At 40.6% G+C, this 26758-nt stretch overlaps 2 protein-coding genes across 9 annotated transcripts in view; one reads left to right on the plus strand and one right to left on the minus strand.

The window, feature by feature from the left end:
- The first annotated feature begins 331 nt into the window (after positions 1-331).
- On the plus strand, positions 332-5443 carry LOC150046426 (uncharacterized). The gene is made up of 3 exons (XM_090357754.1): positions 332-481; positions 1714-1886; positions 5252-5443. The coding sequence occupies exons 1-3, from the start codon at positions 377-379 to the stop codon at positions 5391-5393; spliced, it is 420 nt and encodes a 139-aa protein (XP_090213880.1). The 5' UTR covers positions 332-376; the 3' UTR covers positions 5394-5443.
- A 2743-nt stretch (positions 5444-8186) lies between these two features.
- Positions 8187-26758, minus strand: part of Tcf12 (transcription factor 12) — a 266660-nt gene continuing 248088 nt past the window's right edge. For all 8 annotated transcript variants that reach the window (XM_090358334.1, XM_090358333.1, XM_090358330.1 and 5 more), the window contains 5 exons: positions 23351-23465; positions 22350-22512; positions 18259-18491; positions 12754-12907; positions 8187-10546 (listed from right to left, as the gene is read on the minus strand). In XM_090358334.1, the coding sequence (XP_090214460.1) occupies positions 12765-12907; positions 18259-18491; positions 22350-22512; positions 23351-23465 (654 nt within the window). In that variant the 3' untranslated portion in view covers positions 8187-10546; positions 12754-12764. The remainder of the gene's footprint in view (positions 10547-12753; positions 12908-18258; positions 18492-22349; positions 22513-23350; positions 23466-26758) is intronic.

The following is a 26758-nucleotide window of genomic DNA, read 5'->3' on the forward strand; positions in this document are numbered from 1 at the left end:
CTTTGAACACTTCACACGGTTAGGAAACCGGGGCATAAGGGCAGTGATGCAAAGGAAGCGCAACAAACCTGGTCAACTGCCAAACGGCGCTGAAGACGGGCGCCATGGCCCCCTGGGGAGAATTAGGAGCTACACGCAAAATGGCGCCTGACCGCGTCGTGCCTTAAGTAGCGTCCCGCTCCGGGGGCGTGGTCAAAGGAAGCGCCAGAGTCTCGCGAGTTCATGGCACGGGACTGCGCAGGTGCAGTAACCTACTGTCCAAGTCCCCGCCTTTGCCTAAGAAACGCCCATCAGGCTGGGGGTGGGACTTCATCCAACCGGAAGCCAAGATGTCTCCAGTGCAACCCAATTCCCTATCATCCACCACATTGCCCAGATGGCAGCGGTTAAACCCAGTATCCTTATTTCAAAAGGAGTAAGCCTCTCGCCTTCTACCAACTCAGAGGAATCCAGAAAGCCTTTCTCAGAACTCAACAAACAGGTTAAATTGCAATTCAATACAACTTAGCCAATATAAGAATGGATGTGGCCGGGAGCGTGGCTTAGTGGTAGAGTGCGCACCTAGCATGCACGAAGCCTGGGTTTGATTCCTCAGTACCACATACATAGAAAAAAGCCAGAAATAGTGCTGTGGCGCAAGTGGTAGAGCTCTAGCCTTGAGAAAACTCAAGGACAGTGCTTAGGCTCCGAGTTCAAGGCCCAGGATTGGCAAAAACAAAACAAAAACAAAAACGAATGTAAAGCCAGAAGACCCGAGGCTCCAGCTCATGTTTTCTTCTGCTATTTTTGTCACAAAGCTTTGTCTCTGTGGCTGAATCCCCCCACTGACCTGTGCCTTTTCTGTTGCTCTGGGTCCTGGTCATGTTTGTGCCTCCCTTAGTTCCAGCACACGATGTGCAGCTAGAGTTCCCCCCTCTCACCCCCAAAGAAAGACCAGACAAGTCATCAATGGTTACAGCTCTGCTGAATAGAAAGTGGAGCTACAAGGAGCTGACAATTAATTTTATTTTGCCAGTCCTGGGGCTTGAACTCAGGGCCTAGGGCACTGTCTCTGAGCTTCTATTGCTCAATGCTAGCACAATACCACTTGAGCCACAGCGCCACTTCTAGCTCTTTCTGTTCATGTGGTACTGAGGAACCCAGGGCTCCATGCATGCTAGGCAAGCACTCTACCACTAAGCCACATTCCCAGCCCCCTGACAATTTGATACATGGATTTTTCTTTTATGAACATTTTCCATGCCCAGGGAGGCTGAGCCACTTGTCTATAGCCACTCAGTACCAAGTCCCTGTCAGCTAGTACCAAGTCCATATAGAGTGTGGGAAATCAAACACTGCATTTGAAAAGTGGCTCTTGGGATGCTTAGCTGAGAAGCTAAGTGGGAACAAATTTTACCAGGGGGAGGAGGGGTTCAAAGCACTCCTGAGACATGCCCTGAAGGGCCTCTTGTGCCCCACCTGGGGCTCCTTGCTGCTGGCTTGTCCCAGCATCACCCCTGCCCTGTGGCCTGGTAGTGCCCCTCCCACCCCTCCCAGTGTATCCATGGACCTTTGAAGTTGTAGGTGTCGATTCATCTCTTTCCTACTACTACAAAGAAGCCTCCTCATTGCTTTGTTTAGACATCTTTTCCAAATATTCATCACTCCAGCTCTCAGGCCCTCCAAGCGTTTCACTTCACCCAGGGCATTGCAAAATCTACTTTTCCCACACAGCTTGGCAGAGCCTCCCTCTCCATCAGCAGCTCCCAGGCAAATCTGGACTCGACACCCTACATGCTTCCACCAAGCTCTCTGGACCCAGCCCTCTTATCAAGAGGCTTGGAGACTGGGATGATCCCAGAGAGCAGCACCAGTGTCTGGCGGTACACCTGTGTCCTTCCTAGTGTGTGAGTATGTGTGTTTGAAGTCTCTCTCCAGAACCCTTTATTTCATTTTCCAGGTAGGGTATCTTGTAGATTGTTAGAAGCATCCTGGAACCAAAAAGATCCTCTTACCTTTCAAATGTAAAACACTCGGTTGTTTTCCTCCTAGTGGGGTTAGAGATATGCACCACTACCTCTTTCTAAAACCAGTAAATCATCCCTGGTATCAGTGGACTCATTCTTGTCAACCTAGCTTCAGGCTGACACCAGGAGAATTAAAGTTCAAAGCCCACCTGGAGAAGATAAGTTGGAGAGACTAATGCCAGACACTGAAAGCCTGGCTCAAGTTGTAGAGCATCAGCAGTGAGCAAGCAGCTAAGCTAGAGGGAAAGGTGACTAATATTCCTGCCTGGGCTGGCTTCTACCACTGGTTTCTTCACATCTCAGCCTCTTGAGTAGCTAGGATTATAGGTGTGAGCTACTGGAGCTCAACTTAATTTCTCATATGATGTGGTCTCAACAATCCTGAGTCCGCATGTGTCAGAGTGCTGATGAATAAAGCATTAAGACTGCATTCTATCATGTCTTTGGAAATACTGTGTCTTTTGCCTTCTCTGGGGTAGGGGGAAGAGTTGGGGCAGAACTCATGTGCTGAAGTCCCCAGATCTTAGGCCCATCTCACAGAAGCTCTGATGATCAGTGTTCACAGCTAAATCACAAGCCCCTTCTTACTTCTGCTTGTCCATGAAGAGCTTTGGGCTACTGAGCCTCACTGGAAAATTCTAGGTGTCTAGAATAAAACAAGATGGCTCCTGCTGCTTCTAAGCAGCAAGAAATGGTTCTCCTCCTCCTCCTTCTGAGCACTGTTCTTAGGCTTTCTCAAGGCTAGAGCCTCAGAACCACTTCCAGCTTTTTTCTATGTATGTGGTACTGAGGAATTGAACCCCAGTCTTCGTGCATGCTAGGCAAGCACTCTACCACTAGGCCAAACCCCTGGCCCCCTTTTCCTTCTTTTTAAGTTTCTGAGCAACTATCCCCTCCCATCCTCCTACACTTCCCTCACCTGAATTCTCCACTGACTTCCTTAAGCCAAGGGCAGATACTTCAGGGTTCCTGCTTGAATTTGCCTTCACTGTGTATCAACAAGACAAAAAGATGAAACACATATTTCCACAGAAGATGCTGGGTTGGCACAGGCTATTCTCAGCAGGAGGCAAGTCCTCCTGGCTAAAAACTGCCCACTTTGGACAGAGAAGAAACACTCTGGTGCTGAGAGGCATGCACTTGGTTCCTCTTCCAATTTCCTGCTCCTCCTCCGCCTAGGACAAGAAGGTCAGCCATCCCTTAGGGGAAGAATAGTCCCTTTGTGTTCCTCTTTCCTTTCTTCCTGTGCCTAATTAAGAATGATGCTTGGGAATCAAGCTAATTAATCTGCCAGTTCAGAGAGAGATCAAGCCACATGAGCTATCAGTGTTGATCAATAACTCACTGCTGAAACAATGTAGAAAACAGGACACTCCTTTCAACATAGGCTTTAATGAGGATGGTGCTGGTTAGCCCCACAACTCTATAGTCAACATGGTGTACAATGTATCTCTCAGCTTTCTTCCTCCTGTCTGAAATTTAGTGTCCTTGATCACCATGCCTCATATTGGTCACCTCCACCTAGTCCTTTTACTTCCAACTCCCACGTCTCATTCAATCTCTCACCTCCCGGTTAACTACTGTGCTTCCATAGATTTCTTTTTCTTTTTTAGACTGTACATACAACATCATGTTATTTTGGGTGTCTGGCTCATTTCATACAATGTAATGTCCTCCAGGCTCAGCCACATCACAAATAATAGGGCTTTCTTCTTGCTAAAGGATTAGTACTGTGCAGGTATTCATTTTCTTTAGCCATTCATCTCATGATGGACATTTAGATTGATTTCCTTACGGCTGGTTATTGTGAACAGTGCTGCCACTACATACAATCTTTCTTTAGGATTGGGACTGCTGCTATGTATGGCACACACATACACACACTGCTAGGTATCAAACCTATGTCCACACTCTTACTCAGTTTGCTTATCCTGCTGGTAACTCTACACTTGAGTCACAGGCTCCAGTCAGGCATTTTGCTGTTAACTGCCATTATCAGACTTTTCTCCAAGGCTAAACCTCGATCTTCCAGGTCTCAGCCTCCTGAATAGCCAGTATTACAGCTATGAGTCACTAATGTCAACCCTGGGAGCTCAAGTGATCTTCCTGTTTTAGAATCGTAAGCATCTAGAACTACAGGAACACATAATCATAGCTAAGTATGTTTCTATGCTGGTATCATGCTGATTCTGATCACTATAGCTTTATAATCTTTCTTGGAATTCAGAATTGGATGCTTCCAGCTTACTTCCTTTTGCTCAAGATTGCAGTGATTACTGGGGGGGGGGGGGGAATCTTTCAAGGTTCCATACAAACGTTGAGTTTTTTTTTTTCTTTTTTGTCTGACAAGTGTTTTGGAAATTGATAGGAAACTGACTCTAGGTTGGATGATACGGACCTTTTTAGCAGTATTAGTTCTAATTCATGAGCTCTAATTCATTTACTTCTGTTTCTCCACTTTCATCAATGATTTCTAGTTTTCAGTCTTGGGCAAACTTTCAAGTTTGGGTAGTTATTATGAAGATGATTGTTTTCCTGATTTTTCACACAGTTCAGTTACTGTATGGAAACACCATTTTTGCAGGTTGACTTGGCTTTTTTTTTAATTAGTAATGTGATTTGATCTTTTAGGTAGTCATTAATGAGTTTTCTATGTGTAAAATGAAGTCTGGAAACAGGAACACAATTTCTTTCAATTTGGTTGTCCTTTTCTCTCAATTTTTTCTTCTACCAGTCTTGGTGGTTCATTGGAGGTACAAGTCTCACAGACTTTCCTGCCCAAGCTGGCTTTGAACTGCAATGCTCAGATTTTCAGTCTCTCTAGTAGCTAGATTATAGGCCTGAGCTATCAATGCCTGACTCTTTTTTTGATCAGTCATGAGGCTTAAATCGTGGGTGTGGGTGCTGTTCCTGAGTATTTCAGCTTAAGGCTAGCTCTCGAATACTTCTGAACCACAGCGCCAGTTCTGGTTTTCTGGTGGTTAGTTGGAGATAAGTGTCTCAGAGGTTTTCATGCTTGGGCTGACTCTGAACCACGCTCCTCAGATCTCAATCTTCTCAACAGCTAGGACTATAGGTATGAGCCACTGAGAGGTACGTTTCTGTTAGACCTAATTTGTTGAAATCACATATGCGAAAATAAGCTCAAATACCACATTACATAGCAATTTAATCTTGTAAGTTTCCTGTGATTTTCAAATGATTTTCGTTTGATAGTTTCTGACTATTTGGCATTTTACCCCCAGGTTGCAAACACTTTCACAGGCTGTGAGATGCCAGGAGGCCTTGGGCAATGTGCTTACCATCTCCAAGGGTGAAACGGCTCAGAGTTCCCTCACGATCAAGGTAGATGATGCTCTAAGCTGCAAGGAGGGACTAGAGGACTAGGTGAAGGGTAAGAGAAAAACTCTTCCATGGTTTCTGACAATAATTGATTAAAGGGAAAGAAAACTACAGGAAATATGTTTCCATTCAGCTTCTTCAGCTCTAAAGAGGACAGAGCCCTGGGGATGAAGGATACCCACAGGAAACACTCCAGAACAAGGGTGACTGTGAAGATACTACTGAACCAGCAGAGATGAGCACAATGCTGTTTCCTGTGGACACTCAAATAATCCAATGAGCCTTAGGGGCTAGGACTCAGATTTCCTTAGTCCAGCTGAGAGCAATGAGGAGTTACAGGGAATTCCAGTTCTCCAAAGAAATCTAGCAGTAATATATACAGTATTTTTTTGTGTGTGTGGGGGGTAACAAAAAAACACACCAGCTGGGCATGGTGGCTCACGCCTATAATCCTAACTACTCAGGAGGCTGAGATCTGAGGATATTGGTTCAAAGCCAGCCCTGGCACTACAGAATCTGCGACTTAATTCATCACTAAAAAAACAGGAAGTGGCTGTGGCTGGAGGGGTAGGGAGGTAGCCTTGAGCTAAAGAGCTTAGGGACATTGGGGCTGGGAGTTTGGCCTAGTGGTTAAAGTGCTTGCCTAGCATGCACAGAGACCAGGGTTCGATTCCTTGGTACCACATATATAGAAAAAAAGCCGGAAGTGGTGCTGAGGCTCAAGTGGTAGAGCTCTAGCCTTGAGAAAGTCCAAGGACAGCGCTCAAACCCTGAGCTCAAGCCCAGGACTGGCAAAAAAAAAAAAAAAGAGCTTGGGGACAGTGCCCAGGCCGGGGAGTTCAAGGCCCAAGACCCACAAAACAAACAAAAACCCACCAGGCTCGTGTTCCTTCTGGGTAACTTTGTTCTGGTTGTGTCACAGGTTTCTGTGTTAAGAACCAGGTGGAGGTGCCTCTGATCCTGTCCCCAATAGCCTGGAAGTGTAGCTAGCTGTTAGCCTCCAGCCTCTGCACCTCAACAGCAGTGTTCTTTCCATTCCTGCTTGCTCACAGTGGATTGTACTGGAATTTCCGACAGAGCTCCATGGCAGTTTTGATGGCAGATCTGTACTGTAGTCTGATAGCTGTCCTTGCCCTCTCCTAATGCATCCCCCTCTTATCTTCCGCAGCTACTCCTTTCAGTAAAGTCTTTGTGTGTCTCACTCTATCCTGGCATCTGCTTCCAAGGACCCAACTGACCATTACTGCAGACCTACAGCTGTTCAGAAACAATTTAAAAAATAATGCTTCAAATGTAGCCAGAAATGATCACTGGAGAGACAGACACGTTTCCTTGGGTTGCTGCACCGGAGTGCCAAACCCTGAAGTGAGGGGCTTGCTACTGGCCTTTCACAGTGGTAGCAGAAGGAGAATTCTTCTGGGGGCTAGTTCTAATGCTGTTTATTTAAAAATGTTTATCACTCAGTGAGTACTTACTGTGATGAGAACCATGGGAAGAGCTTGCCACTTATTGTTTCATTCAATACTTACACAATTCTTCTAAAAGGCTCTATTTCCCAGATAAGGAAATGGATTTAATTAGATTTTGAGCTTGGATTTGAATCAAGCACTGTTGAGATGCCAAAGCTACCACAGAAACACACATACCATCCCATGGCAAGTTAAAACCTGGTTGTCCTAAGGATAGAAGAACTAGAGAGAACCATGAAGAGAAAATGAAGTCACTGAATGGAACTGCCTAGAAGTAGAAGCAAGGAGGTTTTGTAGGCGTTTTAAGTGCTTTGATCTGTTTGAATGCTGTGATCTTGGAGATAAGAGTTTTCCTACATCTATTTTTACAGATATATTAACGAGAGGGCTGACTAAACCTCTAGACTTCATTTGAATTCTAAGACCATGTGTTTTCTTCTTGGATGGAGCTTTTAATTTAGTCATTTTGTATAAAGCCAAAGTGATCTTTAATGGTATCAAATCAAACAAAAAAGCTTACTTTCATCAACTTCCACAAGAAGTAAAATGACATGCTGTGCCTCCAACATAGTAGTGCATTTTAAAATCCACCAGGAGAAAGAAGCTATTTGCCAGGATCCCCAGAGGACTGCTAGTAGCTGTGAGAAGTGCATACAAGGGCCCCTAGAAAGTCAGTTTTGGGAGCCTGCTTTTTCTTTTTTTCTTTTTTTCTTTTTTTTCTTCTGTCTATCATGGGGCTTGAATTCTGCACCTGGGTGCAGTCCTGACCTCTTCAACTCAAGGCTACCACCCTACACCTTGAGCCACAGGGCCACTCCCAGTTTCCTAGTGGTTAATTGGAGGTACGAGTCCTGTGGTCTTTAGTGCCCGGGCTGGCTTTGAACCGTGATCTTCAGATCTTAGCCTCCCAAGTAGCTAGGATTATAGTTGTGAACCACTATGCCCAGCTGGTAGCCTGTTTTAGTGTGAAGCTGTCAGCAATCATCACTATGTTTTATGTGTGTGTGCGTGCGCCAAAAGTTGGGCCATTAATTTGAAAAAAGAAAATAATGCCATTCTCCAATTATAACAGGATATAGGGGGCACGTAGAAGTGCTTTCAGGATGTGAATTAAGGCCACTATCAATGACAGGAAGAGGAGAAACACAGCCTGAGAAACTACCAGCGGGACCACCGTTGCTGTACCAGCCCTCTGTCCTGCAGGCTGCCCAGGAGATGTAGTCAGTGCAGACAGGAAACAGTGCAGCACAAGCCTTTCTGTGAGAAATGAGATGGAGAAAACAAAATACATTACAAGCTGCAGTAAAAAAAGGACTGTAAAAACAAACAAAAAAAGCAACAACAAAAAAAAACTCACGAATTTACCATGTTAAAAAAAAAAGATGGCACATTTATTGCTACATAAATGTTATATACATATTGTGTTTTCTGTTACAGTGACAGAAAAAAATTTTGAACTTCTTGCTGCTGGTTGAAAAGGTTTATCAATAATACCTTGAATTTGACACAGGATACAAATCTGCAATAAACCAACAATGGAAACTGGAGAACAAGATGAGAAGCAATTCATCTCGAACAATTAGCTCTTACAATACTCCATAGGTACTACACGGTAAGCTAGAATCCTACTATGGTCTTAAAATGCTATTGTAAATTTCTGATATTAATGAACAGGTTATGGTAAATAACCCTACATTTTTACTACCTAATATAATAAAATAAAGTAAGAAACTTTTTACTGAAAACTTTCGATTTCAAAAATCTAGAAAGAGTAATATTTAGAATTCAAGAAATTTTCTTACAAGATTATTGTATAAAAGACTAGCTACAGTGAAAAATAAGCCAAATGTTTTTTTCTTTCTATTTTATGAAGGAAAGCTTCTGGGCATACTGCAAAGTCTAATATAGCGAAAAAGACAACAAGCTCTGAAGGAAAAAGGCCAGGCAGTGGCATATGTTCACTCACACATCATAAGCAACAACTTCTGTTTAGCTGATTAACACTGAAATGAAGAACAAGGCCACAGATAGTTTGCTGTAATTGAAGAATATACGCAAATTAAGGGAACCAAAAAGTCCACTAAGTTCACAAACCACTGATTGGTTAAGAATCATCCTGATTGGAGGATCTGAAGTTAATTTTTTTTGTTTGTTCTTAAAAATTAACAAAAATCTTTAAGTTACATCGTGATTGGGGTTCTTTCTTCTGTGTGCTGATTGCCACTGTTGATACTGGCTACAAGGAATTACTAAGCCAAGACAACCGTGTTTAGCATGCTTTTCTCTCCCAGGATTATTGGGGGTGGAAGACAGATTTCATGGAAGTTCCAAGTGATGATTATGTCTTCAAGAGAACGACTCGTAAGGGTTAGAGACAGTGTGCCTTCACGCATGGTATGAAGATGGACTGAGAAGTACAGGTGCAATGCTAATCTGGCTCATCTTCTTGGGATGGGGCAGATGGCTTGCAGTTGATTAACTTACCCACCAAATTCCTCCCCACTGACCGGCCATACAAATGACAGAGAAATAAAGGCTAGGACAAGGAGACGTGGGTGACCATTGCTCTTGTATTCTGTTAGGTAATTAGCCTCAGAGTGGTGTGTTCACATATTACACTACCTGCCTTGGTGCCTTCTGGGTTGTGTGATGTTCACCATAATCACAGCATGAAGACTCGTCCTTGCATTTGGAAGGTATTTTGTGCTTACTTACAGCTACTACTTTATAAGTACTATATTATGTAGTACTTACTGCTTGGAAAACAAAGCAATTTCTAGAAAGTAGAGTCTTCCCTTGTAATTTATACTTCTTGCTATTACAAGCTTTACTATGGAAACCTAGAAGCTTGAAAAGTCTTAGTCATTATTAGAAATAAAGCAATGTGTATTTATTTGGGGGAAAATGTAGGGGACAAAATTTCCCCTTTCAAAATCTTAGCTAGACTATGGTCACAGATGCATCTGCTTACCATTGTAAGGTCCATGTGCAAAGCACAGAGGGCTGCATGGAGGATTCTGGACTGTGACCATGAACTATTCAGATCAGAGATCTGAGATCAAATAGAACACCCACAAAGAGAAAATAAAAATAAACAAAAGAAAAGAGAGCGAGAGAAATGCTATACCAAGTAACATTTTCCTATTTTCATGGAAAACACTAGTCATATGGCAAAAGGATAGGAGAGGGCAGCGAGACTTTTCCCTTCCTTTTTAAGACACTAACAGGTATGCCGGGAATGCTAAGGGCCAATGGTTGTCACTGCTTGTTCTCTGCCGCAAACAGCTTTATCGAATGCTGGCATCAGCTGAGGGTAGACCAGCCTTCCACATTAACTCTTTCCCTTTATATGCAGACCTTACAGTTCCATAACAATAAATAAATTTTGTAGTTACAATGCATTTGTCAATTCAGTTTAGGCACAAGGCAACTTCCACGGTGAGTGGAGAAATTGAGACAGTCTCTGATTGTGCAGAAGCTACGCACTGCTTGCAACGAAATGATATGTTGCAAGCATCTCATGGGCTGACACTCTATCGGATGAGCTTCCTATCTTCACTTCAGATGGAAGTGTTGACCAGTTGCTTTGATCGTAGGATTACATTGGAGTTTCTTGCTTTAAGTTTTTTCTTCTCCCTCCTGTCAGGTTTGTGTCTTCAGATAATCTGAGTTGTCCAAGTCCTTATGAGGAGAGGTCACCTTCTATCTAGCCTACTGATAACTCTGGAACTGTGGCAGGGAGAGAACAGCACCAGTTAGTACGCAATTATTAAAAGGAAACACCATTCTGCCAAATAAAACAAGTTAGTGTTATTTACACCTAGGTTTGTATTAAATTAGCAGGCTGCCAAGTATCTTTTCCTTCTAATTGGAGTAGGCTGTGTCTCAAAATCTGTTGCCAATTCTTGCAAATGTAGACAGTACTAAATCTTATATATTTTATATTTTGTCTGTATGTACTTACCGAGGAGTTTATAAATCAGACACAGTAAAAGACGAATAAATAATTACATAATAAATATGACAATACACTACAATATACATTCTTGCTTTGGGCCATGATGGAATTGCTTGAATACAAATAAGCAACACTATGACAGAAGTTCTGATAATGAAGATGGCTACTGAACCACTAACAGATGGACAATGTATACAGAATGGATACACCAGACAAAGGGGATGATTTACACCCTGGATGTGATGTAGTGAAATTTCAATTCAAACAGTTCATTTCTTAAATGTTTCATTTAGAATTTCTGGACTGCTGCAGACTGTGGGCAACTGAAATAACACAAGTGACACATTGGACTGCTCTGAGGCCTTTCAGTTTCACTGAATGTGTATGTAAAGGCAGCCGTATGACCAAGAACCATGTGGTATACAGAATTATATAGATTTAGCAATTAGTACACTTTGTTGATAATGTACATCTGTTTCTTCTGTAAATTTTTTGGGGGGAGTGGTGGTACTAGGGACTGAACCTGGGGCCTTGTACTTGCTAGGCAAGCTCTATACTATTTGAGCCATGCCCTCAATTTGACTTAAATAATTATACTGACTCTTCCCCCTTCTATCAGTTAATGGCTTGATCCAGCTAGTGGTGGTAAGAACCAAACTCTAGAAAAAGCATAGTTACTGATTGATGTTTATAAGTTATTTTAAAGTTATTCTAGACTGCCAGCTCAGAGGTATCAAAACGTGGCTTAGTTTCCTGCTCTATACCTCTTTTGTATTTGTCTCTATTATTTGAAATATTCTGATAAAACTGATAAAACTACACAATGATACTAGAATACAGCTACCTAGTCTATTCCTAAATCCATGCTGTTAACTAAAATACTCCTGCCTCAAATACTTCATCATACTCTACACTGTTTTCAGTTTCGTAAATATTAACTTAACAACTTAGATGCTGATGTAACTACATAGCCTTAAAAAAATAATACAGGTGTTTAGGCTACGAAGAGGAAGATCAGAAGAACAGTCTCAACAAATAAAACTGTGCCAGGTGAGTACTGTGCGTCTATTATCCAACATCTTCACATTCATTAACAGGTCATAGAGAATGTTATGCAGTAAGGCTGCAGGTGGGAGGAAGCCTGCCCTTCTCTTGTGCAAGGATACAAGCTGGAATTGTGATTCCAATAGCAAAACAGAGGTGACTCCTTTATGCATGGAGGATGCACCGTAAAGAATGATTAGCAGAATACTGATGAGTTAGATAGGCACTCTGGACAAAGTGCTGAAGGGAAACAAAAATATTTTCTGATGGTTGTGATGGATGAGTCAATTTCCCATGGGGTCGCAATTGCATTTGTGATCCTTCCTTAAGAGCCTCTTCCTCCTCCTCCTCCTCCTCCTCCTCCTCCTCCTCCTCCTCCTCCTCCTCCTCCTCCTCCTCTTCTTCTTCTTCTTCTTCTTCTTCTTCTTCTTCTTCTTCTTCTTCTTCTTCTTCTTCTTCTTCTCCCTCTCCCTCTCCCTCTCTCTCCCTCTCCCTCTCCCTCTCTCTCTCTGTCATGGCACTTGAGCACTGGGCCTAGGTGCTGTCCCTGAGCTCTTCAGCTCAACTATAGCCTTACCCCTTGAGCAACAGCACCACTTCTGGTTTTCTAGTGGTTAAATGGAGACAAGTCTCTCACTCTATAGTGCCCAGGCAAGCTTTGAACCTCCATCCTCAGATCTCAGCTTCCTGAGTAGCTAGGATTACAGGCATGAGCCACCATTTCTTTAGAAATCACAGGTGGTATATTCAGAAGACAACAGTAATTTAATATAAAATGAAACTGGCTCTTGGGTTATACAAAAGAGAGTCTGTATTTGTTGCTAGCCTAAATGTTATGTGGCCTTTCCCATGAACAATGTCTACTAGAGAATTCAGATCAAAGGTTCTAACCATTTAAGACATACCTGTAATTTCTCCTAAAACCCACACTTACCTGGCTGATGCTTACATATGACCCATAGGGTTGGTAGATTCACTAAGCCCAGGATGGCTTCCTGGCAGTGTGGTTGGTGGCTCTGCCGATACGGCAGAAACTTTTTCTTCTTCCCTTCTCTTAAGGCAGGCTGCTTTGGGGTTCAGGTTTCTCTCTAGAACAGGAGGAAAGAGTTGTTATTGTTATGAGTACAAGGAATAGAAACAAGCAGATACTGGTAGGACTTTTATTTTTGGGAGGTGGGGATTAGTTGTGGGGCTTGAACTCTGGGCCTGGGCACTGTCCCTGAGCAATTCAGCTCAAGGCTAGTGTTCTACTAGTTGAGCCACACTGCCAGTTCCAGTTTTCAGGTGGTTAACTGGAGATAAGAGTCGCATGGACTTTTGTGCCTGGGCTGGATGTAAACTGTGACGCTCAGATCTTTGCCTCTTGAGTAGCTAGGATTATAGGTGGAGCCACTGGTGCCTAGCTAGGACTTATAACTTTTTCTTTTATGTTTTTTGCCAGTTGTTGGGCTTGAACTCAGGGCCTGAGCACTGTCCTTGGACTTTTCTCAAGGATAGTGCTCTACCACTTGAGTCACAGCAGCACTTCCAGCTTTTTTCTATGTATGTTGTACCAAGGAATCGAACCTGGGTCTTCATGCATGCTAGGTAAGCACTCTACCACTAGGCCAAACTCCTGGCACATAACTATTTTTTTTTTTTGGTAGGACTTATTTCCTATTTATACTAAATAACTTCACATTGAGGCAGTTATGATGTGCTTGCATAGACAGGATTTTAGTATTTAGTGTATATCCAGACTTGATTCTTAGTGACTGTTTTGTCTTTGTTCATTTTTTAAAAAAACTTATGATTTGTTCTTCTAAGGTTTTTTTTTTTTTGGCCAGTCCTGGGCTTAAGCTCAGGGCCTGAGCACTGTCCTTGGATTTTTCTCAAAGCTAGAGCTCTACCACTTGAGCCTTCGCACCACTTCCGGCTTTTTCTAAGTATGTGGTACCCAGGAATCAAACCGAGTCTTCGTGCATGCTAGGCAAGCACTCTACCACTAGGCCAAACTCCCGGCCCATCTTCTAAGGTTTTATTTGATTTCTTAACCATCTTTTTTTGGTCAAGTACTGCTAAGCTACTAGCTGACCAAGCTCTAAGAGTCTAATTAAGACAGTGACTGATAGGCTGATGTCCTCTCTGAGAGTTATCAGCTGTATGTTGTAAAGTTTAAAAAACGAGAAAAAAAATATACGAAACTACTCTTCTGGAGGAGATACTGACTCAAGGGAGCATGAGAGCATTGCACATCTGCTTTTTTTTTTTTTTTTTGCCAGTCCTGGGCTTGAGCTCAGGGCCTGAGCACTGTCCTTAGAGTTTCTCAATGCTAGAGCTCTACCACTTGAGCCTCAGCACCACTTCCAGCTTTTTTTTTCTATGTATGTGGTACCGAGGAATCGAACCCGGGTCTTTATGCATGCTAGGCAAGCACTTTAACCACTAGGCCAAACTCCCGGCCTGCACATCTGCTTTTCTATTCTGAAATGCATGTGGTACAAAATGCTCTTTCTATTGCTGGGGTATGGGTGCAAGAGTGGAAAAAATCTGGACTCTTCTTTACATAAGACTGCAAAGATTGGGTGGGACCTGTAACATAGGTATTTGCAAGAGGTTGAAGAGGCAGGACCCTGAAGTTGGCAGGGAGGAGAGTGGAGGGGGGGGACCCATCTGTGTGGCCTGGCTGTGGCTTTCTTGTAAAGGCATGCCTCTGGGCTGGGATGGCCCTCTTCCAGAGGAGACAGGGAAACCCAGCCTGAGCCATGACCAGGACAGAGGAAGCAGTGGGTCTGACCACCACTGCTGTGGGATTGGAAGACTGCTACATTTCATAAGCCATGAGGCACATGAAGTGTAACGTAAAATAAGCCTACCAGAGTTCTGTGGACTTTTCTGCCCAGGCTGGCTTCAAACCATGGTCCTCGGATCTTAAGCCTTCTAAGTAGCTAGGATTATAGGTGTAGGCTACTGGTATGCAGTTTGATTATACAAATTTTAATACACATTTATAGTTCTCATTTGGCTTTTCTAAAAAGATTGTCACTAATACAAAATGGTCCAAATTCATTTTAGAATTCTACTTTTCTAAGACCTCATGCCGAGGAAAAGGCATGATATCTACACAACCATGAGGAGTGTTAAAGGAAGAAAGGTGCATTCTCCCTGGTAGGATACCTAGTAGGGGAATTGTAACAGTATCCTTTCATAACAAGAATTGTACATTTGACTTGCAGGAGTTTGTTTTTAACTAGGTGACCAGAGAGACAGAGAGGAGAGCACACATTAACAAGTGAAGTGTAAGGAAGGCAGAGTAAGATTTGGAAATATTTCCAAGGCCAACTAGGTTCACATTTGTTTCATAGTGCAACACAGTTCTTGGCTAACTGTGACTCTGTTCATATTAGGCAGGCTAGGAAGCTAGAACTACAGAGGTCTAGAACCCAAACTTAACAAGTCAGGCAAGAGCTTGTAGTTTCCTATAGTCAACCTAAAGAAGAACAGGCAGGGCTTGAATGACCAGATGTTACAGCAGGCTCTAGGAAACAGGAAGCACACACAGCTTTGATCCAAACAAGACCAGGGCTATCTTGACATATCTTTTGACATATGTGAGCAGCTCAAATGTGTTAATTTGCTAGGAAGGTCTGATGTTAAGAAAATGTTATGTGGAAGATATGATCATCACACATTTCCATTAAGGAAATCTTATATATTAACTTCTGGTAGTTAGTTGAGAACTTGACTGTATTACGATACTGAGCAAATTTAAGAACAAACTTTTTGGTCTTAAATTTTAAGAAGTGACTCTTCTTCTATAGTTACCTATAGCTTTGTAACCAGCAGTTTCTACAATGGTAAGCATTTTGTTTACATACCCATATTGGCCACCCTCACTGCAACTGGATTTCCTGTGGGTGGATTTTAGACATTTGTTTTGAGAAAAGAAAAGCTTCAGGTAAAGCTGATAGCACATGAAATCTACTAGGGAACAGAAATAGCAAGGCTACTTACTCTTAAACACAGTAATCATGAGATGTGAAATTATGAGCCATGCACTGGGAGGAGCCAAACTGGATTTACTATATGGGGCACTAAGCCAAAAGGCTTGCAATAAAACATGCATAACTCTGATAAGGAAACAACTCAGCACTGCTAAAGGGAACAATACAGGAAAGGACAGTGGCTACACCAAACTCTTAAAGTGTGAACAAAGACAAGGCATGGGTATGATATGGTAAACAAAGGCCAGAGCATGAAACTGGGAGATGAAGAGGCTTTTCTGAGTATCAAACTAACCCCTAAGTTACAATTCAGTGTATTTGAAGTTTGTAAAAAAGAGTCCTTACAGCCTTTAGAACTGTGTGAAAAGACTTCCTCTAACTGTGGTCAGAGAGTAAATAGGTGTCTGAACAAACTTAGATGTTAGATATTCCTGAACTTTATTTTTTTGGTCTTAAAAGGTTGATTGCAGAGTCAAATGTTACAAATGAATAAGGTCTACTTGAGAATGAAAGCATTTATAACTTGTTTCAAACAAGTCATTTCATTTGAATGGCTTGGATTAGGAATTAGCTCCCTCTGATCTTAAGAAAATGTTATTTAAAAACACATGAGGGCCGGGAGTTTGGCCTAGTGGTAGAGTGCTTGCCTAGCATGCACGAAGACCCGGGTTTGACTCTTCGGCACCACATACATAGAAAAAAAAGCTGGAAGTGATGGTGAGGCTCAAGTGGTAGAGCTCTAACCTTGAGAAAGTCCAAGGACAGTGCTCAAGCCCAGGACTGGCAGAAACAAAACAAAAAAACCACATATGAGTCCATACTTCAGCTCTAAAGCATGGTGGAAAAGGTGCATTATCAGAGTCAATTCTGGACCTTGCTAACCAGGCAAGTAACCCTTCTACAATTCAGAGGGAAGCGGTAGCTTTAGTAATAAATGGTTGAGGAGGCCAGGACTACTCCATACAGGTGTCTTCACAGTGGGACAAAGGGTGTTAATGTGTATTTTAATTTAAAAAACAAAACCTTTGGTGACATGACAGGAGACAGTGGTAGGCTTAAGGAGCCACTGTTCCTACTAAAGATGACTGGAAAATAATTATCACCTTCATGAATATTTCAAGGGAGCCTGTAACTCCTTGAATATCCTCCATAGATATCGCAAGGGTTTTGCAACAACAAAACAGTGTGCATTTGGTTTTAGTAGCAGGTTGATTATACACAAAATAGTTCTTTGCATTACTCTAATGTATTAATATATTGGAGGAAATAAATCATCTGCTACTAATGTCTCTCTGAAAGTTTTGTTCAAGGTTTCAAACTCTGATTTCCTGAGTTTTTTTTCCCCTATAATCCATACTGAAACTGTATCACTGTAGTTGAAAACTACTTTTCAAGCATCTATTGGTCCCTATTCTTTTCTAAATTGTCTTCAAATAAAATCTAACATGAGTATTCAATAAATAAGATGGATTTCAATGCAGAGAGACTAGTGGTAAGGCTTAGAAGTCAGGGCCACATTTATGAATCCTTTGCCAAAAGGCTTGTGATAAAAAATTCATAATTTTGGTAAGGAAAAAGATAGGTGACCACCAAAAGGCAAGCTTGATGGTAAAATCTCTGAAGGACAGGAAGTTTTCAACTATCTGATAACCCAGGGTCTACAATATAGCTGGTTGGCACTGAGGATGTATAGGAAAAATCCATACTGAAAAAAACAAAGTTTCAAAGCATCTTGAAGATTGCATCAAACTTCATGAACAACACACTGGGCAGCTGCTTTAGTCAGTGAGTTGTGAGCCTCTATTAATCACTTCTGTCTTTAGGGACAGGAGGCATTCCAGCACACTTCAATGCAAAGGAATTGATGGAATTACTAATCGGACATCAACAGAAGTCCTGAGCTCTCACAGACATATGTGTAAAGTCAGTAAAGTCGGAAGGAGCCACAATTAGGCCTCCTGTTAACCAGCAGGTCTTGTCAGTGATCCAGGGTAAAGAACAGGGAAAACTAGATCCTGGAGGAAGAGTGGCATAAATATATTGGAAGAATATACAAACAAGTTGCCTAATAGAAAGCATCGGGACCGGGTATAGTGGCTCATGCCTGTAATCCTAGCTATTCAGGAGGCTGAGATCTGAGGATTGAGGTTCAAAGCCAGCCCAGGCAATACAAAGGCGAGAGACTCTTATCTCCAATTAATCACTGGAAAATGGGAAGTGGGGCTGTGGCTCAAGGGTAGGACAGTAGCCTTGAGCTGAAGAGCTTAGGGACAGCATTCAGATCAGAGTTCAAGCCCCATGAACCCCCTCCCCCACGCAACAAAAATAAAAAAGGAAGGAAGGAAGGAAGGAAGGAAGGAAGGAAGGAAGGAAGGAAGGAAGGAAGGAAAGAAGGAAGGAAGGAAAGTGAGCGAGCACTGGCATGTAAGTTATCTGTCACTCCGAAGACAGCTTACCTCGGACTTGCTGTTCTAGACTAAGGATGACTGCCACGGCCTGATGAAGAATAAGTAGTTTTGTTTGGGGTTTTTCACTCTTCAAATGAAGCTGACACATTCGGCCAAGTTCTTTGAATGCCTCATTAATATCCCGTACTCGTAAGCGTTCTCTGGCATTGTTAGCCATCCGCCTTTCCTTCTCCCTTTCTATTTTTTGTTCTGGGTTCAGATCTTCATCTTCATTAGTACTGCTGGAAAACAAAATACCAATGGTATCTAATAGTGTCCCTACAAGTAACATATGCTGACAAAGTACAAGGATGGAAATGAAAATTATAAATCTTACTAAACAGAAGTAATAGCTACATTCAACATGATTGTTTGCCTAGCAAGCACGAAGCCCTGGTTTTGATTCCTCCATATGACATATAACAAAAAAGCCATGTTGTGGGCTCAAGCTGTAGAGCGTTTGCCTTAAGAAAGCTCAAGGACAGTGCCTAGGCCCTGAGTTCAAGCCCCAGGACTGGCATAAACAAACAAATAAACAAACTAAATTTATCTGTGTTAAAACAACAACAACAACAACAACAAAAATCCCCAAACTCTTCAGAAACAACTGATTCTACCATCTTCCACCAAACATGCCTCACAGATCAGCAGCACTAGAATTACCTGCGCAACAAAATCCCTAGTTGATTCACTTGGGCACAAAAGTTAAATAAGCACTGTTACAATATTTAATGTGTCAAAATTTCCCCATTCCCTCAAATGTATTCTGGCATTAAATGAGAAATGAGAAAGGAGAAAGATTAGGCTAGATTGCTTCAAGTGTTAAAAACATACCCTAAGAATATAAGTAAACAAGCATATGCACACAGAAATTTTTTTTTTTTTGGCCAGTCCTGGGCTTGAGCTCAGGGCCTGAGCACTGTCCTTGGACTTTCTCAAGGCTAGAGCTCTACCACTTGAGCCTCAGCACCACTTCCGGCTTTTTTCTATGTATGTGGTACCGAGGGATCGAACCCGGGTCTTCGTGCATGCTAGGCAAGCACTTTAACCACTAGGCCAAACTCCCGGCCCTGCACACAGAAATTTATTGAAGGAAGTTGATCACAGGATTGTTTACATAAGCAACACATCCAATAAGAGGAAGAGATAAATAAATTACACTGAAACAATGGATTACATTAAGTAGTCTCTAGAAAAAAAGAAATGCAAAAAATGACCACATGTATGATTCCATTTGCACAAACTTCCAGAAAAGATAAAACCATGGTAACAAATAGGCCACTGGCTTCTAAGACCAATGGTTGGAAGAGAATGGACTATAAACAGCGAAGAAATTTGGCACACTAAAAATGGTCTGTATTGACAAAATAGTGGTGGTTGCAATGTCTCTGATTGTCCAAAGGTAAAAATATATACAATTTAAATATACACATATCACACTTATACATCTGTGAAAAGAAAATCTTTTTACTTAAAACTGGAAAATTTGATTATGTGGAAATTAAACCCCAATAAAGCTACTCCTGCCACAAAACAAAGAACAACCCCCCTCCCCAAATGTTAGAGCAAATATTCATTCAGGCAAGGTAAAAATGTTAAGAAATACACTGGGGAGCCAGGCACTGGTGGCTCGTGTCTTTAATTCTAGCTTAGGAACCCGAGACCTAGGGACCACAGTTCAAAGCCAGTCTATTCCAAATAATCACCACAAAACCAGAAATAGAGCAGTGGCTCCAAGTGATACAGCGCTATCCTTGAGTAAAAGAGCTCAGGGACAGTACCCAGGCCTTGAGTTCAGGCTCCAACAAACTGGCCAAACAAACAAATACTGAGCCATGAAAAAAAGTGAAGAAGTGGTGCTGAGGCTCAAGTGGTGGTGCTAGCCTTGAGCAAAATAAAGTCCAAGGACAGTGCTCAGACCCTGAGCTCAAGGTCAGGACTGGCAAAAAATAAATAAATAAAAATAAAAGTTCTATTTTACTTAAGATCTAAGTGACTAAAAGCATAGCATAGCATCTTATAACACAAAGAACAGATATTTTTCAAGTTGGGTGTTCATGCCTCATGTCTACAATCCAGCTACTTAGGTAGTTGAGACTTAGAGATTCAAAGCTAGTCTGGGCAGAAAACTCTGCAAGACTCTATCTTTAGTTAACCAGCAAAAAGCCAGGGTGGGGGACCAGGAGTTTGGCCTGGTGGTAGAGCGTGCTTGCCTATTATACCCCAAGACCTGGGTTCGATTCCTTGGTACCACAGACATAGAAAAAGACAGAAATGGTGTTATGGCAGAGCACTAGGCTTGAGCAAAAAGTGTCCAAGGACAGTGCCCAGACCCTGAGATCAAGACCAGGACTGGAAAAAAAAAAAAAAGTCCTAACTTCTCAAAAGGTTCACTTGAGCCCAGACCAAAAAAAAAAAAAAAAAAGCCAAGCTGGAAGCATGTGTCAGCAGAATTGAGTCCTTACAGAGATAATATGGCTCACAAAGTCTAAAATGTTTACTCTCTGCCCCTTTATAGAGAAAGTCTGGTGACTCTTGATGCAGAAGATGAGGAAAAAAGATACAAGTAACTTTCTTTAAAATTCTTCTAGAATAATAAAATTACTCAATTAAGATGCCTCAAAGGAGTAGTCTCTGGATTCCTCACCCAGTTACTTCTTTATTCTCATTACTCCAATGAGTGACATGTACATCAAAATGATAACATGAGGATCTTAAGAATTTATTCATCCCAGGAAAAATATTGAGTTGTTGAAAATGTCAATAGGCAAAGGGATACTTGGTAAGTACATGAATGGTACGGAAAAAAATTACTTTTTTTCAGTTACACCTATCATTTCATTGTAATCTCCTTTGTACTATGATATGATACAATGTTTTAAATATGTGACATATAGATTGCAGATTAATGGAGATAAGAAACTGAAAGTCTTACATGTATTCTAAAACATCTAATACTAATGCAAAAGTAGAAAAAAAAATACAAAGAAAGAAAACAATGAGGGCTGAGAGTATGGCCTAGTGGTAGAGTGCATGCCTAGCATGCATGAAGCCCTGGGATTGATTCTGAGGTACCACATACACAGAAAAAGCCAGAGGTGGTGCTGTGGCTCAAGTGGCAGAACACTAGCCTTGAGAAAGCCTCAGGACTAGTAAAGAAAAAGAAAAAGAATGATCAGTGTCTAAATTCATGATGGAAAGCCAAGATCAAGTTCAATTTCTAGAAAACTTCCTTTGAAAATGGTCTATTTGAAGTACTTCTTTCGCTTATTTTTCTCAAATTATTGTATAAATTAGGAGTTAGCAAACTTTTCCTATAGAGGGCTATATGGTATTTTCCTATTTCTAGGCCATGTAGTTTCTGGAAATTACTCAAGTCTGTCAATGTAAAGCAATCTCAGCCACAGACAGCATGAAATCAAAAGGTACGGTGGTTTTCTAATAAAAATTTATAAAAATAAGGGGCTGGGAGTTTGGCCAAGTGGTAGAGAGCTTGCCTAGTGTGCACTAAGATCTGGGTTCGATTCCTCAGCACTACATACATAGGAAAAAAAAAAAAGCTGGAAGTGGTGCTGTGGCTCAAGTGGCAGAGCTCTAGTCTTGAGAAAGTCTGAGGACAGTGTTCAGGCCCTGAGTTCAAAGCCCAGGACTGAAAAAAAAATATATAAAAATAAGCACTCGCCTATTGGCTAATGCCTAATCTGAACATCACAATCTGATGCCTAACCTGAACAAGATAGCCCCACCACTTGATGTTTATTGTAGCGAACATTCACTGGCCAAATATATCTATCTGCATCATATACATTAACTTTTTTAAATCTGTTTTGCCCTCTGGTTGTCATACAGACTGTAAGCAAATTCCAGCAAGAGGTGTAGTCCTTTTTACATCTAGACCATAACATGGTGCAGAATAATAGATAATACAATTTCAGAGTCAAGTCTTCATATTCCTCCTTTTAAAAAGGGGATGTGACATTAAATGAGACAAACATACTTGGAGTCCCAAAACAGTATTCAGGAAGTAGCTAGTAATTAATAATGCAATTTGCTCTTCAATATCCCAAGTTTTGTTTTGCCTGTAGTGTATTAGCAAATACCTTGTTCTGCCTCTAGATGAGACCTTGATATCTTTTTGGGAGGATTCATCATCTGATTTCATGTCATCTGATGATGGAGGTTCATGAAGGTTTTCATCCTTCTCTTTGTTTTCAGTCTTGATTTCTGTTGGAATAACAGTTCCTGACTGACTTTGCAAGCCACCTAACAAAGAGACAAAAGCAGCATAGAATACAGGATGAGATTCCAACTAAGACAGGAAGAAGTTTTCTAGCTTCTTACAGGGGTTCAAAGGAATCTGAAGATGTAGGAATGTGTACTGTTAAGCACTGGAAAACACTTGTTCACAAAGTTTTTATGTTGTTGTTTTTTTTCCAGTATCTGTAATGAAAAGAACAAGACCTATCACCTATCAGGACAGTCAACCCAATGCTCACTTTCAGATACTACTTTACACGTGAAAATGATATAAGAAATCTACCACATTTGAGAAACTAAACTTTAAGATGCTGCCAAGGAAATAAGCTTAACATCGTTCCAGATAAAGAAATGAAATAGGTGTCATGGGTAAAAACAAATGGGAGAACAGTATTTCAGCAGTGGCCTTAATATTATGTTTGCACTTATAAGCTTTATTGTAACATTGACCACAGCTTGCTTTTTATCAAAATGGTGTTTCTCCAATTGAATTACAACATCTAAAGTAATAGCTACTGCCATTCAGAATTCTTAGAAAAGTCTTCCTCCTCTCTGACACTGGGGACCATGCAGGCTTACCTGCGACAAGTAGTAGTTAAGGAAGAAAGAAAAGCAGGAACACAAAGAAGGATAAATAGCAAACACTGAACATGGGTTTACATATGACCCTCACCACCACCAATGATCTACCACTGGCCTATGCATGCAGACCAAATGGAACCTAAATACATGCAGCCCTCCACACTCGGCTGCTGGCTCCACTGGTATGAATGCCCATTCCTAGGATGACTTCTGATTCCCAGATAAGTTAGTCAGGCTGGAAGACAGCTGACAATATAGTTACCTCTGTAATTTTCTTGTGTTTTATGGTTCAGGTCTGTGCTTGATGCAGAGACGGTACTAGACAGGACTGAGTGATTACCATTGAGACTAACAGAATCTTCCCGATGAGTTCCAACCTGAAATAAAAACAGGAAAAGTATTGAGAACTATCCAATTTCATTTACTTTTAATTTTTTTTTAACTTACTGAACTATGAGACTCAAAAAGATTGTTTTGCTTCAGCTTTCCAAACTGAGGGACTACAAAGGCACACCACTGCACTCAACTTTGTACAAGTTTTGAGGGGTTCAATATATAACACAAGTTTGTTAAGATGCCATTTTTCTAATTTTTTAGTGAAGTTTTCAAAATACTAGTAGTATTGCTGTTGAAGCAAAACAGAATTATCGTTTTTAAATACGTAACTTTCAAATTTTAAATCTAAAAGGTAGTTGTGAGAAGCCAAATGGGCTACCGGAAATAAAACATTCAAAAAGGAATAAAGCCATAGAGATCCTACATAAATCTGAAAGCATCCTTTGCACACTTCCTGAAGTATATAAATAAATATGGACAACAAAAAGTTGCTGCAACACAAACAATAAGGCTTATCTAATTATGGTACCCTCCCCCTGATTTATCTTACTTCTCCTTCTTCTATATCCCTTACAAATTTTAACAAAGCACCAAAAGTAGGGTAAAATTAATTTAAAAGTTCTGTACTGCCAGACAACAAAATTGGTGTATCTATTCTCAAGTTTTAAATCAAAATTAACACAAGCCAGATAACCTGAAAAAGGAAGGAAAAGAAGGCAAAGACCATCTATTGCAGCATTGAAAAAAAATTTGTTATAGATGCAGCTTTTCATAAAATAGCAGAAGTGTCATCTGAAAGATTAAGTCTTTAGTTAAACAGGACTATCGATTAGAGTGCTATGTTAAGAATCACTCTTTGCCTGGTGCAGGAGCTCACACCTATAATCTTAGCTATTAAGAAGCTGAGGTCTGAGGATCACAGTTCAAAGCCAGCCTGGGCACTAAAGACAGTGAGACTCTTATCTCCAATTAACCACTGGAAAACAGGAAGTGGCCCTGTGGCTCAAGGGGTAGGGTGGTAGCCTTGAGCTAAAGAGCTCAGAGATAGCACCGAGGCCCAGAGCTCAAGCCCCATGACCCACCACCCCCCCCCCGAAAAAAAAATCACTCATATATTAAATCCTCCAATCCTCTTGAGTAATTAATATTGAATTTATCTTCTATGACTTTGGAGTTTACCTTTAAAGTATAAATATCACTAAGAAGTCTATCCTTCAGTTTCCTGAGCTAAACAAAAGGGCCCAAAGTAGTTTCAGGCAATGCAGGCCACCTGGCATTGGGTGCAATTAAAAACATTTTCAAATAAATATCTGTCTTTCATCTTTATTCTTATCTTGAATGAATCGTTTTAAAAGTCCACTTGATGAATGCTATAACTACTTAAAAATTATCTGAGGATTAGTCATTGCTGAGAATTATTTGTATCATTCCTCCTTAGGCTATTAAAGAACTGCTTGTTCCTATTTTTCTAAATCACGTAATTTTATCATGGCTTAGAATCACAAAATCTGAAAGCTTGGAGAGGACCACAAAAATGATGGCAGTTCATTCTTGGTAGTCTCGGTCTTTTTATTTCCCTTTCCCTAGAAAACCTAGCAAAATTTGAAGAACTTACAAGCTTGACAACCATTGAAGGAGTGTAAACTGTACTAAAGACAAAACCTACTGTAAATGTTTCATAAAATCTTGTCTCATAAACATACTGGTCATGTTTATTCTTCAAAAGTAAGGGTATCTTTTTGCTAACTATGGATTGCTCAATGATTTAACAACCTGTAAGTTCAAAATTCCATTTATAAAAATAGATATGGAATAAGCAAAGTATATAGCTTCAAATTCTTTGGAATCTTAGGAGCTGAAGCCTATTCTAAAGATAAAATATCACAATTATTTTAACTGGTTCAGGAAATTCTGAGTTTGTGCTTATAATAGTTGAGGACTTGAAATTTCCAATGATCTTTGATAGTACTGTGTTCTTAATCTAGCATTTTGATTAAAACAAAAAGTAGCTTAAAAGAAAACAAGTCTTAAAATTTAATTATTTATATTATAAAACTCATTTTAAACCTCTGTGAGACAATGCCATTGAACACCAATGAACTAAATTTTCACTGCAGTGAAAACCCATCTATAGAATTCTTTTAGAATGTCTTTTTCTGGAAGTAAGTTTATATAAAAATATTCCATCACTTTCTTCTTGATGAAAAGCTTGGCAGACATAGGATCATTATCTAAATAATTAAGGTTTTGACTTTTAAGGAAAATTAGAAAGGTTGCTCCATTTGTTTTGGAATATAAATGCCAGCAAATATACTATAAATTAAATGTTTTATTGTATGAACCTACATTATGGGCTTCTAAAAAATTTTAATTGATACACAGTAAAAGTATAAGCCTTAAAAAAATATAAGAACTGGTATGAGAGAAGCAGAAAGTCTGGAGTTTTTCATGTTAATGAAGTTAGCAAGAACTTTTCCTTTGTAACCTGATTCCCTGTGCAAATGGCCCTCATATATTTTCTGGAGAATTTGACTTTCACAGTCTTTATAGTTCTCTTTAACCCTTACTTTCCTGGCTCCCTCAGTACCTCTATAATCTGCTATTCTGTATTCAAAAGGCTCTGCCTACATACACAACAGGTGTATAAACAGTTCTTTGTCTGAGTCTGTGAAGCTAGCCAGATAGGACTGGGTTTAATTGTTCATCTCGTTAGCATACAGCTGACAGGCTGCTACTACTGGGGGAGTAGCAGGGATGGTAAACCCCTCGCCTGCTAGGCTCTAAATTTCAATTATTATAAAGAGCCCATCTCAGAAGAAAGAGGCTCAGCCCATTAAATGGCATAGCCCTGCATTCTGAATTTTCATAAGCTGTGTATGGCCTGACTTCAGTGGCAGCACCCAACAAGAACTTGTTTTCATTCAATCTGGCCAATGGCTTTTGCATTCACAATGGAAAAAATGCTAAATCTAATTAGTTGATGAATAAGGTCTTGAAAATTAAAGGACAGACTAAAAACTAGGCATTATGAATTCCTCTGATTTTGAATTCTACCCTAATGGTTTGTCCAATTCACTGAATACTAATTATTTAATCATTATTAACCTATAAGCGAATTAAATGATCTTTAATGCTGTCTACTGCAAGATATTTAAGTTAATTGAAGATGGGTTTTATAATAGACAGTACTATCCCATTTCTTATGGTTCTGATACTTTCATAAATTGAAAATCTCTACAGTTTACAAACTTTTAAAGAAGTTGCAATTTTGAATACTTTTTTTTATTTATAAAAATGCTATCAAAACCTAAAACATTAACAGCTGAGCAGAAAG

Source organism: Megascapheus bottae, chromosome 25 (assembly GCF_031878675.1).
Source record: "Megascapheus bottae isolate mThoBot1 chromosome 25, mThoBot2.hap1, whole genome shotgun sequence".
In the NCBI taxonomy this organism is placed as follows: Eukaryota; Metazoa; Chordata; class Mammalia; order Rodentia; family Geomyidae; genus Megascapheus; species Megascapheus bottae.

Excerpts from the sequence above, each read along its gene's own strand:
- LOC150046426 (XM_090357754.1), top strand. The coding sequence starts at position 377 with ATGGCAGCGGTTAAACCCAGTATCCTTATTTCAAAAGGAGTAAGCCTC. Across the intron at positions 482-1,713 it reads TCTCAGAACTCAACAAACAG|CTTGGCAGAGCCTCCCTCTC; the intron begins GTTAAATTGCAA and ends TTTCCCACACAG. Across the intron at positions 1,887-5,251 it reads ACCTGTGTCCTTCCTAGTGT|GTTGCAAACACTTTCACAGG; the intron begins GTGAGTATGTGT and ends TTTTACCCCCAG.